Source organism: Perognathus longimembris, chromosome 10, assembly GCF_023159225.1.
Source record: "Perognathus longimembris pacificus isolate PPM17 chromosome 10, ASM2315922v1, whole genome shotgun sequence".
Taxonomy (NCBI): domain Eukaryota; kingdom Metazoa; phylum Chordata; class Mammalia; order Rodentia; family Heteromyidae; genus Perognathus; species Perognathus longimembris.
In genome coordinates, this window is record NC_063170.1 from 19,851,700 (window position 1) to 19,871,776 (window position 20,077).

Sequence of the window (20,077 nt, forward strand, 5' to 3'; positions counted from 1 at the left end):
ATGGGTGTTGGTTTTTGTTTTAAAACAGTCTTCCTCTGTGGCCTAGGCTGGCTTTGAACTCTCGATCCTCTTGTGTCAGCTTCCAAGTGAGTATCTTCCTTTTTAAAACTTAATTATGAAAAATGTCAGCCATTTTCTGAAGTAAAGTGAGTAACAATAAGAACGATGGAGTGAAGAATATTGATCAATGCATATAAAACACCCAACTTGAGTGGTTGATCAGCTTGTGCCAGCCTTGTTTCAGCCCTATGCACTTACCTCACTTCCACCCTACTTGGTTTTTCATTATTAGCACCAATTAATTGCATAAGGGTCTTTCATTTAACATGGCCATTTATGTATATAATACATTTTGGTAAGAGTCACCCCATTCATCACTCTCCCCTTCCCAAAACGGTTGCATCAGGTTTTCTTGTTCCATTTTGACACATGTATGTAAAGCATTTTGACTTTATTTGCCCTCCCTTTTTCTCTCCATTTGTCTGCTCACCCTCCCTCTCCATCCCAGACAAGACATGTTGTCACCTTCCTAGTATTATTCTTTGCTAAAGTGCATATTGTTCAAAAGGGTTTTATCATAGTGTCTCACACATGAATATACTATCAGGTTGATCATGTATATATGTTCATACACAAACACATGATTCTGTATGTGTTTATAACATGTGTATGTTTTAGGGCTAACATCCATACAGGAGGGAAAACTTGTCCTTTGGTCTGGGCCTAGTTTACTTCTCTTAGATGATAGTCTTTAGACCCATCGATTTCCCTGCAAATGGCATCATTTTATTCTTCTTTATGACTGTTCTGTTGTTTATAAGTACCACATTTTCTTGATCCCTTCACTAGTTGTAGGGCATCTGGGCTGTTTCCAAAGCTTGGCTATTGTGAATAGTGCTGCAGTGAACATGGGTGTGCAGGTGTCTTTTCATGTTCTGATTTAGAGTCCTGCAGATAGTTGCCCAAGAGTCTCCCTGGTTGTTTTGAAGCAAATTCTAGACGTGATGAAATTTAGTAAGTTGTCTCTGATGAGTGAATTCCTATTTCCTCTAGGATTTGGGAATGGACTGTTTGGGCAAAAACAGATTATACTTACCACTATGTGAGTCCCTAAAAAGCATTACTCTTCTCTCTTGCAGTCAAAGACACCAGCTTTGGTATTTGAATATATCAATAATACAGATTTTAAGGTGCGTATCCTTTTTCTTTCCAGCATGGGGTTGGTAGAGGGTGGGGAGGTGATGACGTGTGGGGCCAGGGAATGTTTGTAAGAGTGGCAAGTAACAAGGTGGATTCTTTCAGCATGACTGCAGGTGGCGAGTGGCTGGGGTTCTTGTGATGGTGAAGTTACTTGTCACCCTTTGCTTTACTGATTCAGAGAGTAGCTCATCCCTCCTCTGTAACACTGCTGTTTTAGACAAATACATGTGTAGGTGGATATTAACTTGATTTTCATAAGAAATCTTGTATTGCTGATGGGAAGTGATACAGTGAAGCTGGTGTAAAGGAAGCAGCTGCTGGTGGTTCACACCGATAATCCTAGCTACAGGAGGCTGAGATCTGAGAGCAAGGTTTGAAGCCATCCTGGGCAGGAAAGTCTGTGGAACTCTTATCTCCAATTAAACACCAAAAAGCTGGAAGTAGATCTATGGCTCAAGTGGTAAAGTGCTTGCCTTGAGCAGGAAAAGCCAAGCAAGGGCTCAAGGCCCTGATTTCAAACCTCAGTACCAGCACCAAAAACAAACAATCAAACAGCCAGTTGGATTGGAGCTACTAGATAATACTATGTGTCCACACTATGTACAAAGGAAATGATACTGAAAACCTATTAAAGAGTCGCTGCTTTAAGGAAGTGCTACTGAGAGTTGCAAAACATTCTATAAGAGTAATTTTTTAAAGTACAATGAAAATGATGACCTTAAGAAAAAAAGAAAAATGAGTCACTGCTTTTAAAAGAGCCCAATTCTAGGGCATTTATATGTTTTCATATGTATTATTTTAAACTTAGAACTATTGGTAGTTTTGAGAGAGTCATACTATATAATAACTCAGGCTGGCCTTTTAAAAAAATGTTGTTACAAAGTTGATATACAGAAAGGTTATAATTACATAAGTCAAGTGAAGAGTATATTTCTTTTTGGACAATGTCACCCTTTCCCTTGTTCTCAGTTTCCCCTCCTTTCCTCACCCATAGGTTGTATAGTTTATTTTCAACATAATGTCCAGTGAGTACCATTGTATTTGTTTATTCTTTGTCCCTCCATTTCTGTGGCAGGCTGGCCTTTAACTCATAATTTTCCTGCCTTCAGCCTCCAAATGCTGGGATTACGGGTGTGCAACCACTGTGCCAGTCTTTTTTCTTTTTTTTTTTTTTTGTCGATTATGGGGCTTGAACTCAGTGCCTAGGTGCTATACCTGAGCCTCTTTGTGCTCAAGGCTTGCACTCTACCACTTGAGCCACAGTGCCACTTTTGGCTTTTTCTGAGTAGTTTACTGGAGGTAAGAGACGTATGGAGCCGGGTGCTGGTGCCTTAACCTGTAATCCTAGCTACTCAGGAGGCGGAGATTTGAGGATCACAGTTCTAAGCCAGCCACAGCAGAAAAGTCCCTGTGAGTAGAGCTCAAGTTTTTTCAGAGAACAATTTGAAAATCAGCATGGAAGACAAAACAGTAATGATGGCTTTTATAGGCATTGATAAGAGCTCAGTGATGATGGAGTGTTGGTCGTGGTTTTCAGAGTCTTGGTGGATGTCTCAGTGGTGGTGCCTGGCAGTGCATCTGCCAGTAGACATGGCAGCTCAAGGCAGACGTCATTCTTTAAATGATTCTGATAAAACCAGTCTAAAATGAAAGGTTAGAGAAAAATAAGTTAAAAGTAAAATGATATTTTCATATACAAAATAGTAAGTCCTGGGTGCTGGGGCTCATGCCTACAGTTTTAGTAACTCAAGAGGCTAAGCTTTGAGGATTGTGGTTTGAAGCCACCCTGAGCAAGAAACTCAATGAGATTGTTATTTCCAGTTAACCACCAAAAGCTCAAAATGATGGAGCGCTAGCCTTGAGCAAGAAAGCTTAAGAATAGCACCCAGGCCCTACTAAGTTCAAGCCACAGGTCCAGCATTTAAAAAAAAAAATGTAGCAAGCATTATATATAGTTTGCATTTCCCATCTATAACAGATATTTCTGCCAACATGAATTACAAGTTTCTCATTCAGTAACATAGTGGTGCTTAGCTGCTCAAGCACTGTGCCTATGGAATCACTCAGGTTTATCAGCTTCCTTCCTTCCTCCCTTCCCTCCTTCTCTCCCTCCCTCCTTCTCTCCCTCCCTCCCTCCCTCCCTCCCTCCCTCTCTCCTTCCCTCCCTCCCTCCCTCCCTCCTTGTCCTGGGGCTTGAACTCAGGGCCTGAGCACTGTCCTGGCTTCTTTTTGCTCAAGGCTAGCACTCTCTCTTGCATGCTTCATGCATGCTAGGAAAGCTACATTTCCAGCCCTCTCTTTCTCCTTCCTCCCTCCCTCCTTCCCTTCCTCCTCCTCTCTCTCTCTCTTCCTTTTGTCTTTTTGCCAGTCCTGGGCCTTGGACTCAGGACCTGTGCACTGTCCCTGACTTCTTTTTGTTCAAGGCTAGCACTCTACCACCTGAGCCACAGCGCCACTTCTGGCCATTTTCTATATATGTGGTCCTGGGGAATTGAACCTTGGGCTTCATGTATACGAGGCAAGCACTCTTGCCACTAGGCCATATCCCCAGCCCCCTTTTGTCTTTCTTGTCTGTGCACACACATGCTGGGACTTGAATACAGGGCCTGGGCATTGTCCTTCAGCTTTTTCAGTTTAAGGCTATAACTATACCACTTGAACCACAGCTCTACTACTGGCTTTTTGGTGGCTAACTGGAGATAAAGAGTCTCATGGACTTTCCTGTCCAAGTTGGCTTTAAACCTTGATCCTCAGGTTCATCCTCCTCAGTAGCTAGGATTGCAGGCATGAGCCATTGGCCACCAGGCTAAGCATGGTTTTATTAAGATCAAATATCTTGGGGCTGGGAATATGGCCTAGTGGTAAAGTGCTCGCCTCGTAAGATCAAATATCTTCCATATCTTCCTATGTACAAGTTTAAAAACTGGTCCCTTTCCTATATAGTGCTGGCATTTAAACTCAGGGCCCTGCCCTTACTAGGCAGGTACTATATACCACTTGAGCCCTTGAACCCCAGGACTGGTGCGCGCGCACACACACACACACAGTACCATCTGCCTATCAGGTTAGTGTACTAACATGATGTGGATGCGTTGGCAGGATTTTTTTTCTCTTTTGTTTGTGGGGCTTGAACTCTGGACCTGGGCCCTGTCCCTGAGCTCATCAGCTCAAGGCTAGTGATTTAACACTTGAGCCACAGCGCCACTTCTGATTTTCTGGTGGTTAACTGGAGATAAGACTCTCACAGCCTTTCCTGCCTGGGCTGGCTTTGAACCCCAGTCCTCAGATCTCAGCCTCCTGAGAAGCTAGGATTACAGGTGTGAGCCACTGGCACTTGGCAAGTTGGCAGGATTCGAATACCAGGTGTGTATAATTATATTTCTATGGGATTCATCCTCACAGGATATTCTGAAGCTGTCACCCTCTCCTCTAGCTCTCCTTAAAGGGATGGAGGAGAACAGTGTTCCCAGGCCGACATATCTGAACCCATCTTGATTTATCCTTCCAATTTTATGTATTTGCCAGGGCATAGAATTCTAGGTTACAATTCAGAAGTTCCTCCATTTTAGAGACTTATTCTGGTATTCCCACTGAAGCCATTGTAGTTTCATGTTACATGACTTTTTTTTTTTTTTTTCTGTGAAAGCTTTTAGGGTTTTCTCTTCATCCTCAGTCTTGTGAGATTTCAGTGATGTGCCTTCCTGTGGGTTCCTTTCATCTTTTGTTCTGGGGACTGGCTGGGCTTTGTCAGCTTACAGCTCCTGTCCTTGAATTTCTCTCCCCTTTCTTCTGCCTTCTCGCCTTCTAGAATTCATTCAGATGTTAGACTTAATATCTTAAAAGCCCATTTTGGTCTTTGAAGTGTTAAAAATAGTGTTCTGTTCTTACATTGTTTATGTAATCTCTTCCTATTTTCTCAATATTATATATTCTCCCTTCCTGCTTTTTCTGTATCTTTCTCCCAGATTCCTCTATGCTTGTCTGTGATCACTGTCTGAAATGCGGGGGTTTAGAGTGACACTGGGAAGCGGGCAGCTTCTCTCTGGAGGACAGCTGGCTGCTGGCATGGTTGCTGTCTCAAGTTGAGAGCTTGTTTTCTCTTCGCAGCTCGTTGCTCAGTGAGGTCTAGGGTCACCCATTCCTGAACCTTTCTATAACTCTTCAGTTTGAAGTCAGTGTTTTTGCACCCCTTCACTATTAGCAGAGTTTTCAGCTTTTGTAGTCTGGTCAGCAGGACATTTTTCGGGCTTTATCCTATTGTCTTTCCCGCTCTGGGTTCATGAATGTTCATGCTTTGCAGGCCTCTCACTGTTAAAGAGGAGCTCTAGGTAGAAGCAGGGGGGGTTGATATGCTATGTTTAACTGGAGGTCCTCATGATGATTTAGCCAAGCTTAAGGGTTGTTAAATGTCATGTGCCAAGTGGTTTTGTGTGTGTGTGTGTGTGCATGCATGTATGTGCATGCCAGTTCCTGGCACTTGAACTCAGGGCCTGTGCGCTGTCCCTGAGCTTTTGTGTTCAAGGCTAGCACTCTGCCATTTTGAGCCATAGCACCATTTCCAGCTTTTTGGTTGTTAGGAGATGAGTCTCACCTACTTTCCTGCCCAGGCTGGCTGTGAACTGTGATCTTCAGACCTCAGCTTCCTAAGTAGCTAGGGTGACAGTTGTAAGTCACCGGCGCCTGGCTTACAAATGTTTATTTGAAAAGAACAAATCATGGTATGAAAATTTTTTTTCTTAGCCAGGTACCAGTGGCTCACACCTCTAATCCTAGCTACTCAGGAGCCTGAGATCTGAGGATCACAGTTCGAAAGCCAACCCTGGCAGAAAAGTCCATGAGACTCTTAATCTTCAATAAACTACTTAGAAAAGGCCAGAAGTGGTATTGTGGCAGAATGCTAGCCTTGAACACAAAGAGGCTCTGGGACAGTGTTCTCAGGCCCTGAGTTCAAGCCCTAGGGTCAGGGGAAAAAAATATTGTTTTCTTCCAGATAGTGTGACAGGCCACAAACAGGGCAGTCAGTTAGCTTTATATTCCTGTGTCTATCAGGCTTCTCGACCCCCTCCCCCCCCCCGTGCCTGTCTTACTAAGAATGTTTTAGTTCTTTATCCTTTTACTATAAAGTATATTAACTGGTTGTAACAGGTCACCCCAAGTGTGTGTGCCCCTGGCTTTAGTAGCAGAAGTGAAGCAGTTGACGGACAGCTGTGTGGGGCAGCACCTCCTAGAGTTGGGAGGTCCTGGCTCCATCCCCAGCACAAAGTACAGCTGCTTGTGGTGTGTTACTGGCACAAATACAATCGGTTTTGTTTGTTTTTGTAGGTAATGGTAGGGTTTGAACTCAGGGTCTTGTGCTTGCTAGGTAGTCATTCTACTATTTATGTCATGCCTCCCGCCCAGTATTTCTTTTGGGGGTAGGCGGTTGCCTAGTACTGGGGCTTGTGAACATGGGGTTTTGTGCTCTCACTTGTTTTTGTTTTTACTCACATGATTGGTGCTTCCCAGCTCCCTGAGTAGCTGACATTACAAGTGTAAGCCACCAGCACCTGGCACCCAATATTTGTTTTTTTGAGACAGAATATCACCATTTTTTCCAGGCCAGCCTCAGACTTGAGGTTCTCCTGCCTCCGCCTCACAAATTCCAGTATTACGGGTTTCATCGTCATATCTGGCGTGAAAGTGTTTGTTTAAACATAGTGGTACTGGTGATTGAACCCAAGGTCTCTCACATGCTAGTAAGGAAAGCACTCCTCCGCTGAGTTACATCAGGGTAGAGGAAGACTTTAAACATATTTTTCTTTTTTAAGACAGCTTAAAGGCTTTTTTATGTTTTTTTGGGGGGTGTCTTTGAACAATTTCTAAAATTACTCACTTTCAGTTTTAAGACATAAAATTGATAGAATTCTGTTAGGACTTAAAACACTAATATATCTGCAATGGTGCTTTCATTTACACTTTTAAATATCTGTACCTTTGTTCCCTTTTTAATAAAAATGTAATCAGCCTTCTTAGCTTTCACTTATTTCCAAAGAACCAGCTTTTGTTCAATTGTTTTTGCTACTTTTTATATTTTCTTCTGTTTCAGCTTCAGCCTTATTCTTCTTCCTTCAGTTTTCTCAAACTTTGGTTTTTTTTTTTGGCCAGTCCTGGGCCTTGGACTCAGGGCCTGAGCACTGTCCCTGGCTTCTTCCCGCTCAAGGCTAGCACTCTGCCACTTGAGCCACAGCACCGCTTCTGGCCGTTTTCTGTATATGTGGTGCTGGGGAATCGAACCTAGGGCCTCGTGTATCCGAGGCAGGCACTCTTGCCACTAGGCTATATCCCCAGCCCCTCAAACTTTGTTTTTAACTTCTTTAGATGAAGTCAGTTAATTTGATTTCCCTACTTCTTGGTTAATAATCATGTACTTAATTCTTTTAAGATCCCAAGCACCATTTTAGCTACAAGCCATGGTTGTAGAACTTAGTTCTTTTTTTTTTTTTTTGCCAGTCCTGGGCCTTGGACTCAGGGCCTGAGCACTGTCCCTGGCTCCCTTTTGCTCAAGGCTAGCACTCTGCCACTTGAGCCACAGGGCCACTTCTGGCCGCTTTCTGTATATGTGGTGCTGGGGAAGTGAACCCATGGCCTCATGTATACGAGGCAAGCTCTCTTGCCACTAGGCCATATCCCCAGCCCTAGAACTTACTTCTTTATAGTTTGTGAATTAGAAGTGCAGATTTTGAATTTGTGGATTTGCGTTTTCCTCTACAAACTTTTTACCAACTAAAAATGGTAGTGTGGTCACTAGGTACTACTATTCCTCTACCTAGATCTCTCAGTTGTTAAAGTTTTGCCACATAGCAAGCAGTTCTCTCACTCCTCCCTCCCCCCCTCCCTCTCTCCCACTCCCCTGGCTCTTCCCCACTCCCTTAGGGTTTTGCTAAATCATCTTCAGGCAGCTCCAGGTCCAGAGCTTCACTCCCCTCCCGAGCTGCTCCACTGCCCCACCCCAGTCCTTCAGTGCAGCCAAGCAGCTTGCCATTGACACTGTATTAAATTCCTAGTCCAGACTGTTTGAATTCCTAGTCCAGACTGCCAGTCGTCTCTATATTCTTGTGCATTAGTGAATATGTGGCTCATGACCAGTTGGGTTTTCTAAAAATCTCTTCTTTTTATTGTTGAATTGGCACCGTGTCCAGAGAAAGGTGATCTGTATAGATTGAGTCTCACTAATCCAAGATCTAAAATGCTACATAGTTCAAACCTTTTAAGTACCAGTATGGCACCACCATGGAGATTTGAAACAACACCTTAACACTTCACTTTGTGCACATAACTACTTAGTTTGTAGTATAAGCTTACTTTTAGGCTCCTTGTATAGGGTGTGTATGAAACATAAGTAAATTTTGTGCTCAGATCAAGGTGTACTTCATTATGCATGTACAGGTATTTTAAAAACTGATACTTAAAATACTTGGTTGTAAATATTTCAAATAAGGGATACTTAAGAGACACATACACACACACATACATACATATGGTTAATCATTTGGAATTTGTTGATGTTTTCTTCATGGTTTTAGTGTACAATCTTTTTTCTTTCTTTCTTTTTTTTTTTTTTGGCCAGTCCTGGGGCTTGGACTCAGGGCCTGAACACTGCCCCTGGCTTCTTATTGCTCAAGGCTAGCACTCTGCCACTTGAGCCACAGCGCCACTTCTGGCCATTTTCTGTATATGTGGTGCTGGGGAATCGAACCCAGGGCCTCATGTATACAAGGCAAGCACTTTTGCCACTAGGCCATAGCCCCAGCCCCAATCTTTTTTCTTTTTTTTTTTTTTTGGCAGTTGTGAGCTTGAACTCAGAGCCCAGGTGTTGTCCCTAAGCTCTTTTGCTCAAGGCTAGCGCTCTACCACTTTGAGCCACAGCTCCACTACTTATAAGTAATGGAGCTCCACAGCTCCACTGCCCAGGCTGGCTTTGAACTGTGATTCACAGCTCTCAGCCTCCCGAGAAGCTAGGATTACAGGTGTGAGCCACAGCACCCAGCTTGATTAATTTTTAAATTGTGATTTTTACTAATTTTTCCCCTTATAATAGAGGGGCAAGTTTTTTTAAGGTGGGCCTTGGAATAGAAAACATAACTTCAAAACAAATTAATGGCATTAGTTAGAAACTCAAATGTCTCAAGAGGAAACAAGTTTCTGTTGAGACATGCTTCTCAGCTTTTTATGCCTTTGAAACAGTCTAAATACAAATGAAAATGCATTGGGTGATTTGTTATAACTTGTTTTCTCAAAGATTTGTTCTAGTGGGTATGGTAGTGAATGTCTATAGTTCAGGTACTTGAGAGACAGAGGCAGAGAGAGGATCATGAGTTCAACACCATCTTAAGTTTCTAAAAATGTTGACCTTGGTTTTTTTTTTTGTTATCTTCTAGCAGTATCTAAACTGGTGACTGACATTAAATACCTCTCCCACTTTATATACTACCTCTTCATTTTGTGTTCTGTGTGTGTGTGTTGTAGAGCTTGAACTCTGGGCCTGCGTGCTTTCTCTGAGTTCTTTAGCTCAAGGCTAGCGCTCTACCACTTGAGCCACAGTGCCACTTCCGGTTTTCCAGTGGTTAATTGGAAATAAGAGTCTCACAGACTTTACTGCCCATGCTGGCTTTGAGCCTCAATGCTCTGATCTCAGGATTACAGACATGAGCCACCGGCCCCAGCTCATTTTGTCTTCTCTACGAAGAACCCAGCCTGGGATTCCGGGATTCAGATTGAGCTGTGTGTGTTAGAGTACTCTTTTTTTTTTTTTTGGCCAGTCCTGGGCCTTGGACTCAGGGCCTGAGCACTGTCCCTGGCTTCTTCCCGCTCAAGGCTAGCACTCTGCCACTTGAGCCACAGCGCCGCTTCTGGCCGTTTTCTATATATGTGGTGCTGGGGAATCGAACCTAGGGCCTCGTGTATCCGAGGCAGGCACTCTTGCCACTAGGCTATATCCCCAGCCCCTAGAGTACTCTTGAATGGCAGTTGTTTGTTGAGTATGATGGACATACACACACATCTTGAATCTGTTGAGGTTTTGTATGTACATGAAGCAGGAATGAGTAAGGCCTATCATGCCATTGTGTAGGGCTTTGGACCCGGGAGGCCCTGAGCCTGATGAAGAAGGTGAAGTAGCTGCTATTTTCAGACTTTTTTTTTTTTTTTGCCAGTCCTGGGACTTGAACTCAGGCCCTGAGCACGGTCCCTGGCTTCTTTTTTTATCAAGGCTAGCATCCTACCATTTGAGCCACAGCTTTTTCTATATATGTGGTGCTGAGGAATCAAACCCAGGGCTTCATATATTAGGCACACACTCTACCACTAGGCCATATTCCCAGCTCCTTTTGAGTAAATGATGCAAGAGGCTGCTAGTGGCTCATGCCTGTAATTCTAGCTACTGAGGAGGGTGAGATCTTGAGAATCACAGTTCAGAATCAGCCCAGGCAGAAAAGTCTGAAATTTCCATTTCCTCTACTAGCAGAAAAAAGGCTAGAGATATGTCTCAGCTGGTAGAGTGCCAGCCAATTGAGCGAGCCAAGCATGTTTGAGGCCATGACTTCAAACCCTGTTACCAAGATTTAAAAAAAAAAAAATACTTAACACCTTGACCCAGGCCCTTGGAGTCATCCTGTAGTTGAGCCAACTTCTAGAGAAATGCAGAAGAACTACAAGCAGTAAGAAGTTTCTTCCTTACCACCTTCATGATAATCTGGGGAGCATAGGCTTGTTTTAATTTTAACAAAGACTTACTTTATGCAAATGTGAGCAGAGCTAACTTCCTGCCCATATTTTGCAGTTGTTTGGTTAATGATATTCTCCACATACCTGGAGGAAAAGTATGGTTCTTGTGAAGTTTCCATTCCTATGTTTTTGTGGGCTTTTCAGTTTCTTGGAAAACAGGTTGTTTAATTCCACTGATTGGTAAACGTTATGAAGAACACACATGCAGCAGAGGCCCTCCTTACCTGGGATGGGGTCCATAGAGCACATGCCATTCTGCTCTGTGAGGACAGAGCAACCTGCAGGGTGAGTGGCAAGGGACTCTGGATGGAAAGTGGTTTCGTGTTTACAGCAGAGTCACTGTCAGTTTCTGCATGAGGAATGTTAGTTCTGGGGATGCTGCTGCTTTTGAGTCCTGGGAGGACAGCAGGTAGCAGAGCGAGTGGTCTGAGGGTTCCAAGAAGGAGGCTGAGGCAGGGGCTCTGGATCGGGAAGTGTGGAGGAGCAGAGGTAGGCTGGTGTGCTCAGGTGTGTTTCCTGGGGAATGTGGGGGAGATCAAAAAGTTAGAGCAAACCAAGCTGAGCCCTGGAGAGGTCTGATCTTTAGGCCCAGGAGGTCAATTGTTAAAGGTGCAGTTTAGTCCCACCCTCCCCACAACTCAAACAAAAAAAAGAGAAAGGTGAATGGCAGCCAGCCATCCAGGTCTTTGAAATATGTTAGTTCAAGCACTCGTCTACAGCTGGTGTCCTTTATATTCAATAAAGTGATACTGACTGGAGTTGCTATGTTTGAGGCCAAGGGCACTTATTTTTATACCTTTAGGCCGTTTACACAAATGAGTCATCTAGATAGCACATGCTATAAGCTTTTCACAGATAAAAGTCCAAATAAAATAGCCCATATTATTAGTTTTCTGGAAGTAAAATATTCCAGCCCTCAGAGGGGTAGAGAATCTGATCTTTTCTCTTTCACAACTATTTATTGACTTGGCATTCAGTTTAGCACACCCTCTGAGTGATCTCCTTAACCCAAGATAGTGTCTGGAGCCTCCACCCGCACATTCTGGCTGTCATTTGCAGCCAAGTGCTGGCTAAGAGGCCTGCCTCACAGGGCAAGGCCGGGAGAACAGAGAACCTGGGCTTGAGTTGGTCGGAGGCTGAAGCTGCTTATTTGTTCCACTGTGCTTCACTGCGATTCATCCTAAACCAGGGTAGCCACCAGCACTGGAGCAGCAGCTTCAAGGCACTCAGTGCCCTGGCTCGGCCCGGGCTGGGTCATGACAGTGCCAAGATCCAGCAGCTGTCTGAGGTCAGTTAAGCCCCATGGACTCTACTGATCTGGGAGGGAAGAAGGGAAGAGTGGCTAGTCCTTTACACATGGTCATAGAAGCATTTGCTTTCTTTGAAGGTGGTAATAGGTATGATCATCTGGTTTTTTCCCTCCTTTAACTGATACAGTGGATATTTTTCTTCCAACAGAGGAGGAACGGAAGTTTAGTAAGGGATCTAACTTTATAGAAGGTACTGTCTACATTGATAGGGAAAGAGATTTACTTGGAACTGTCTGAGTATCAAAAATAGTAGTATAGTGTTTGTCAAAGGGTCTGGATGCTTTTAATGAACTTCATACTCTGACTTTTAGAAATTTATATTTCTTTCAAATTCTCAGTAGGTGGGTCTTTGGACTGTCTGTTTGCGAATGAGAATGGAGGTGTTCTGTTCACCCTGTCATCATTTGGGGTATTTCTTTTTAGTGCCTCCACCATTCCTTTTTTCTTAACCCGTGAAGTGTTGGTTAGTGTCTGTGCCGCTGCAGGGGGCTAGGTATGTGATGTGAGGACAGAAATGTGGCCGGTTCCTAGAATTGTGGAACATAAAAAAAGCAAAGTTCCAGGATCTCCTGTCTTTTTGTCTTCTCTAATCAGAAAATCGAAATGTTGGACTCCTCATCTTTACCTTTATTCCGCATCAGGCAGTAAAGGTCTTGGTAGAAACTGAAATGCTAAGGAAGTTGACATAAAATGCCAACACTTAGATGACAAAATTTAATGCAGACTAGGCTAACTTTATTTTTTACAAATCTGTTTCAGCAACTCTACCAGATCCTGACAGACTTTGATATCCGGTTTTATATGTATGAACTACTTAAAGTAAGTACCACTCATAAGTATTCAGGCTACTCATTATGGAGAAGTTCTTTCTTGAGAGAACTAGGAGAACTAAAGTGGTCAGGCCTGGTGAGCATGAAAGCCTGCATGTAAGTCTTAGGTATTGCCAAAAAGGAAAAGAAAGATGAAATTAAAGTTATGAAATGTTGATTTTAAAAAAAAAGAGGGCGAATCAAGGCTGGACTGGAGTTGGAGGAATAGGGTTTGAAGAATTAGCTCTGTCTGAAATTATTGTGCTCTCTCAGGAGTAGTTAGTTGCACAAGCCACCTGTCACTTGGCCTGAGGTGGTGAGCTTGAGAGCTCATGCTCTGCCTACTGGCACATCTACTTATCAGTAAGGATAGGGAGGTCTAGCTTCAACTGCCTCCCTCCCTCCACACCCTCTGACTAGAGTCAAAGCCTGGTACGGAGGCATTTGCGGTGCCAGGACCTGTGAACTGTCAGGCTGGCCCTTGCCTGGAGGTCTAAGTTCAATATTGAGATTTCGCAGTACTGACTAGATAAGACTTACAGCATCGCATATCATCCTCAGATTGGATAAAGAATCTCGACAGTGCATCTTCACAGTCTGATTTTGCAGGTGTTTCTCAGTGCCTCGTGTAGCAGTGGGTAGTAGGGAGAATCTCAGATAAAGTTTCAAAAATGTCCTTCATGCTTAATGGTCAGAAACTGTACCAATGGTCAGATCGAGGACTAATTCTCTAAGGAACTTGAACATGCAACCAAAGGGAGTCTAGCTAGTGAACTCTACCCTCCTCCCCCTAAATTTTTAATTACCTTACAGTATTTGCTTTCATCCCAGGAATTAGTTTATTCCTCTGGCAAAGACTAGGTTAAATGGCAGAATCAACATTGCTAAGCCAGGTGTGGTAGCTCAGGCCTGTAGTCCTAGCTACTTGGAAGATGGAGATCAAGGGGTTGTGGTTTAAGACTAGCCCAGACAAAATAGTTTGAAACTCCAACTGAACCATTGGCTGGGTGCAGTGGCATATGCCTGTTATCCCAACAATGGGGGAACACAGTGGCACTCAGTTTTCATCCCCAGTGACACAGGGAGGTAGGATTGTAGCCCAGGCTGGCCCCTTCATAACGCTAGATCCAACCTTGAGTATAACCAATGTGAAAAGGGTTGGTGGTATCTGCCTAGCAAATGGGAGGTGCTGAGTTCAGTCATTAAGAACAACAACAAAACAACAACTAAGTTTTCTTTTGGAGGAAGAAATAGGAAGAGGAAATATTTAACTTCATTGAAAATGCAGACAAAACTGAGGCTGGCTAAAGGCTCCATGCAGTGCTCAGCGGCTCCCTGAGACTTCATGACAACTTGATTTGATTCAGGTCCAATGATGGGGTTTTCATGACCTTCCATACTGTCACAAAAGATTCTGGAATCTTACTACAACTATTGTAAAGCAAACATGATTTAATATAAGTAGAATTTTAATGAAATAAATGAGCACACATAATTTTAGATTTTAAAACCTTCATCCAGTTACACATAGGCATACCCTATCTAGGGTACAGTAGCTGCTGCCCACAGGAAGTTATTTAAATTCAGTAAAAGGAAGAATTCACTTCCTTAGTCACATTCACATGCTCACTAGCCTCATGCATTGGCTACTGCATTGTACAGAACACATATAACTATTTCCACGGCTATAGTAAGTTCTGCTGGATAGGTTTTTCCTTATGTGCCTTTCTTGCTAATCTCTCCTAGAGGTTATAATCTTTCCTCTGCCACCATGGTTTAGTAAGCCTGTTCTTGCTTGAGAAATAAAAAGTATCCCATGTTGCGTATTCTTTCATATCTAGAGAGAACAAAGGCAGTTTAGAACAAACTAAGGGAGCACATTCCTGGAGTACTAACCGAAGGCTAAGGCTCATTGCTGGGCTCATTCCTCCAACCTGAAGACCCTAATACAGTGTCCTTCCCAGTCTAGTTCAGGGTTTCCCAACAAGGTCAAGTTTGCTCCTTCAGGGGCTGTCTGGAGCATTTGGGGGTGTTGTAATTGGGAGGGTCTACTGGCATCTAGGGAGTAGAGGCCAAGGATGCTGCCGAAAGAAGGTAAACAAGGTACTATCCCTGTATATGGTCATTTTATGACTCTCCAGAAAAGGCAGATCCATAGCAACTGGGAGCCAATCAGTGGTTGGGAATAGTTGGGGATAGGGATTGACTGCAAATAAGCTCAAGGGAAATTTCGGAGGTAATGGTTATGCTTATACAGCTCTTAATGAAAACCATTGACATGTACCTATGTATTGATTGTCTCCTAGGAAATAATTTTCTCACTTAAGAGTAATAATAATATGACTATCTTTAAAGGCAGACTGACATAGGAACTAATGTTTTTTAAATCTGGAAAACTCACACAGGTCACTTATATAAAAGACCAGCCGTGTTGAAAGATCTGTGTGAATGTTATTCTTTATATCCCCATGGATCTGCAATGTCCTTTGAACCACTATGAAAGGAATCTCCACTGACAAAGCAGGATCTGGTTTATTATTACTTCATTCTAAAGAAACTTCAGCATAACCCTCTGATGCCCCTATTTACCAGCTGCCAGCCACAGTGTGCACAGAGAGTACAGAGCACCTTCCGAAGCATTGTTCTTTCTTTACAGGCACTAAGCTGCCCCTGGAAGACTGTATGTTTTATGCAAGTCAAGGTGTTGCAAGCAAATAATAAAAATGTGCTATGTGGGATGTAGTGTACACCTGTAATGTCAGCAGTGGGGAGATGAAGACAGGAAGATCAAAAGTTCTAGGCCAGGCCAGGCTACATAGGAATACCATGTCTTTAAAAGAAAAAAGGAAGGAAGGAAATAAGGTGGGGGGGGGGGGGGATGAGTGTGCTTATACGTGGGGTGGCAGAGTTTGTTTACATGGCTCTGCTTTCTTGCCTAATAGGCTCTGGATTACTGCCACAGCAAGGGAATCATGCACAGAGATGTGAAGCCTCACAATGTCATGATAGATCACCAACAGAAAAAGGTACCGTTGGGCTGGGAATGTAGCTTAGTGCTAGAGTGCTTGCCTGACATGCATGAAGCTCTGGGTTTGATTCCTCAGTACCACATAAGTAGAAAAGGCCAGAAGTGCTGTGGCTCAAGAGGTAGAGTGCTGGCCTTGAGCAAAAGAAGCTCAGGGACAGTGCTCAGGCTCTGAGTTCAAGCCCAGGACTGGCAAAATAAAGAAAGAAAAAGGTACTATTATAGCCAGGCAGCAGCAAGCCTTTCTCCTAATCTGCAGTGTTGGTTCTAACCAAGAAAATAGATGACCCTAACTGTAATTGCTTGTTTTATTTTGGTCTCACCTTTCCAGAGGCCCTAAGAAAGAAAGTATATACTGCTTCATACTTACAAATTAATGATCCTGAGACCAATCTGCTTAGTCTTTAACATACATGAGTCCCTCCTAATTTTGATAGCCAATCATGGAGTGGGCACGTGACTCCAGTGTCTGCAGTTAAGCCAGGAGCTCATAATGAGACCTGTGAATGAGAGAGGAATGAATGTGTTCTACGGGTAGGCAGTAGGGAAGTACAAAGGTGCAAGAAAGGTAGAGCTCTGTTGATCTAGATAGTGACAAACCAGGATCATTTACGGTTTTATAAAGGCATTCTGGGTACTCATTTTTCAGAAATGACTTCTTTTGCAGTTGCTGAAAATCATTTTTAAAATCGGTGCACCTGCTTGTACTTTTTTGTGTGACCAAATGTCTGTAAATTAGGAACCTTGTGTGGCCTTGTCCTGGTACAGACCTCAAGAAAAACTCTTTTCACATGTCTTATTCTCATGTTAGCTGCGGCTGATAGACTGGGGCCTGGCGGAGTTCTATCATCCTGCTCAGGAGTACAATGTTCGTGTAGCCTCAAGGTACTTCAAAGGACCAGAGCTCCTTGTGGATTATCAGGTAAATTTGCTAGTTATTCTTACACCTCCTTAGGGCTTTTCCTGGTGTGTTGTATAGTCCGTTTGGATACATTCAAAACTCAGTCATTTATCTACCCCAAAATGCTAATTGTGAGGGTTTTTCCTCCCCCCCCCCCCAGCTACTTATTCTAGGAGGAAAGGATAGGTTTGTTTGTTTGTTTGTTTAATTCTAAAATATCTGCAAAGGTCAAATGAAGATGTTTTTTAAATTCTGAAATATCTGCAAAGGTCAAATGAAGACTAGAAACTCAGGTCAGTAAGATGGGTTCCTGATACCTTGACTGATTGGTTACCCTCATTTTCCTCAGATGTATGATTATAGCTTGGACATGTGGAGTTTAGGCTGTATGTTAGCAAGCATGATCTTTCGAAAAGAACCTTTCTTCCATGGACAGGACAACTATGACCAGGTAAGCAAATACCATCTGGCCCCTACTTATTTGGGGGATGAATGCCAAGAATATAGCATCGTAGATAGGAATACTTTCCATGAGCCACTAAATCTCACTGAGTGGCTGCACATAAGCTTTAAGTAAGTTTAGCCAGACATGGTGATGAACACCTGTAATCTCAGCACTCAGTAGACTGAGACAGAAGGATTCAAGTTCAAGGTTAGCCTGAGTTACATAGCACGATCTTTAGCTCAAAAAGAATTTCTTACTGTGTTATTCATTGTTATGATGATATGCTAAATTTCCAGTGTGACTCTCCAAAGAAGTCAGGCACTTCTAGTAAAACTAGACTCTGGCCATTAGTTGGTAATGTCCCCATAATTGTTAATTCTAGGTTATTATCCTAAGTTAGCTCTTTGAAGGCAGTTTGGAAATTCTTATTCATATGAACCTCGTGTCCTTAGTCTCTTTGCCTATCCTAGGCTCAGATCTCTACCTTGTCCCTGGAGACTGAGTGATGTGGTTTCTGATTTCCAGGTCCAGCCTCCTCACAGACTCACAGTGAGTTCTGGGCTCAGTGATTTGGGCAGTTTGTTTTGTGTTTCAGCTTGTTCGCATTGCCAAGGTTCTGGGGACAGACGAGTTGTATGGGTATCTGAAGAAGTATCACATAGACCTAGATCCACACTTCAATGATATCCTGGGACAGTAAGTAAGAAAAGAGAGAGTGAGAGAGAGAGGGCTTGCCTTACCCATTTCAGAAAGTGGGAAGGCTAGCTGAAATCACTTTCTTTCCTCTTTCTTATATCAAAACTAAAGTTATCTGTCTTTGTTTTCATATATTATCTTTAACTTATTTTGAAATATGTGGACATTATTTATGTCTTGTAATCATCTTATTTCTCTATAAGAAAGCCTGTTCATTAATTTTTTTAATGGAAAACAAGCAGAAATGTTGGCACAAACTTCTAAATCCCAGCAATTGAGAAGTTGAGGCAGAAGAATCACAAGCTTGATTCCAAGCTAGTCTATGTAAGACCCTGTCAATCAATAAGTAAGAAAAGAATAGAAAAAAATCAGAAAGTGGAAAAAAAAAAAGCCCTAAAATGTAAAAGCTTTCTGGGTAACGTATGTGCTTATTTTGAAGGCAAATCTTTGGAAAGCTATGATTCTTTTATTTCTTAATTACATTTTGATTATCTTTTAAGTAATTGTACAAAGTGGCTGCCATCCAACAAATCACTTGATCTCCCCATACCGTGGTTCTTTGAATTGTAAAGTATTAATTCCTTGTTTTTCATAATAGGTTTCTGTAAAGTAACAAGTATAAAATATGTTAAATTTTGCTCACACAAAATCTTAGCTGTTCAGAAGGCTGAGATCTGAGAATTGTGGTTCAAAGCCAGCCCGGGCAGAAAAGTCTGTGAGACCCTTATCCCCAGTTAACCACCAGAAAAACTGGAAGTGGTGCCATGGCTCAAAATGGCAGAGTACCAGCTCTGAGCAAAAAGAGCTCAGGCTAGTGCCTAGGTCGTAAGTTCAAGCCCCACGGTTGACTCCCTCCCCCACCCCACCCCCAAAAAAGTAAATGTTTAGGTGCTGGTGGCTCACAACTGTAATCCTAGCTATTCAGCAGGCTGAGACTTAAAGAATGGCAGTTTGAATCTAGCTATGACAAAAACTCTGCAAGATTCCATCTCCAGCTGACCATCAGGAAGCTGGAGTGGAGGCATGGCTACAGTGCTGGAGTACCAACCAGGCTTGCAAGCCTAGCAAGCTGGAGAGCCCACATTCAAAGTCCCATCCTGGCAAAAACAAGAACAAAAGAACTATACACACACATTTTGGTGGTATTGGGGTTTGAACTAAGGGCTTCTCTCTTTCAGGGAAGGCACTCTAGCACTTGAGCCACACCTCTATTCTGGTTGATATGCATGTGTACATGTGCATGCATGAGTGTGTTTCTGTATGTCTTTGTCCATGTGTGTTGATACTGGGTCTTGAATTCAGGCCCTTACACTCTTGCTCTGCTTTTTTACTCAAGACTGGAATGCCCTATCACTTGAGCTGTGACTCCAGTTCCAGTTTTTTACTGGTTAATTGAAGATAACAGTCTCTTGGATTTGTCTTTCCTGGTCTGTCTTCTAACCTCAGTCAGTAAATCTCAGCCTTCTGAGTAGTTAACATTATAGACATGAGCCACCAGCTTCCAGCTTGGTTGAGTTTTTTATTGGCAGTACTAGGATTTGATCTCAAGAGCTTTGTGCTTGCTAGCTAGGTATTCTGCCACTTGGGCCATGTCCTCTCAGTTAGTTGACAGTTTTAAGCATTGTTTTTTGAAACCATGTTTTTAAGGCTGGCCTTGTACATACATCTGCTGATAATAAAATTACTTAATGACCACCAGACCTCACTCAGAATTACCAGTAAGCCTGAGGCATAAAAAATAATCCAGAAAGGCTCTATGAATTCTAATTGTTTTAACTAATTCTGCTTCATCTAATCACACAGCACTGTTTTATCCCAGGGCAGTGTGAACTAGGGGTGGGAAATGGGATGGAGAGGTAGTATGTACCACTAAGAAGGAGATTTATAAGCCAGGCACTAGTGGCTCAGGAGGCTGCGATCTTAGGCTTG

The 20,077-nt window shown here is 42.9% G+C and overlaps 1 protein-coding gene across 1 annotated transcript in view; it reads left to right on the plus strand.

Moving 5' to 3' along the window:
* Csnk2a2 (casein kinase 2 alpha 2) overlaps positions 1 to 20,077 on the plus strand; it is a 47,655-nt gene that overhangs the window by 15,751 nt on the left and 11,827 nt on the right. Inside the window, exons 4-9 of the mRNA XM_048355477.1 lie at positions 1,140 to 1,190; positions 13,032 to 13,091; positions 16,024 to 16,107; positions 16,918 to 17,028; positions 17,357 to 17,458; positions 18,048 to 18,148. Of these exons, the coding sequence (XP_048211434.1) occupies positions 1,140 to 1,190; positions 13,032 to 13,091; positions 16,024 to 16,107; positions 16,918 to 17,028; positions 17,357 to 17,458; positions 18,048 to 18,148 (509 nt within the window). The remainder of the gene's footprint in view (positions 1 to 1,139; positions 1,191 to 13,031; positions 13,092 to 16,023; positions 16,108 to 16,917; positions 17,029 to 17,356; positions 17,459 to 18,047; positions 18,149 to 20,077) is intronic.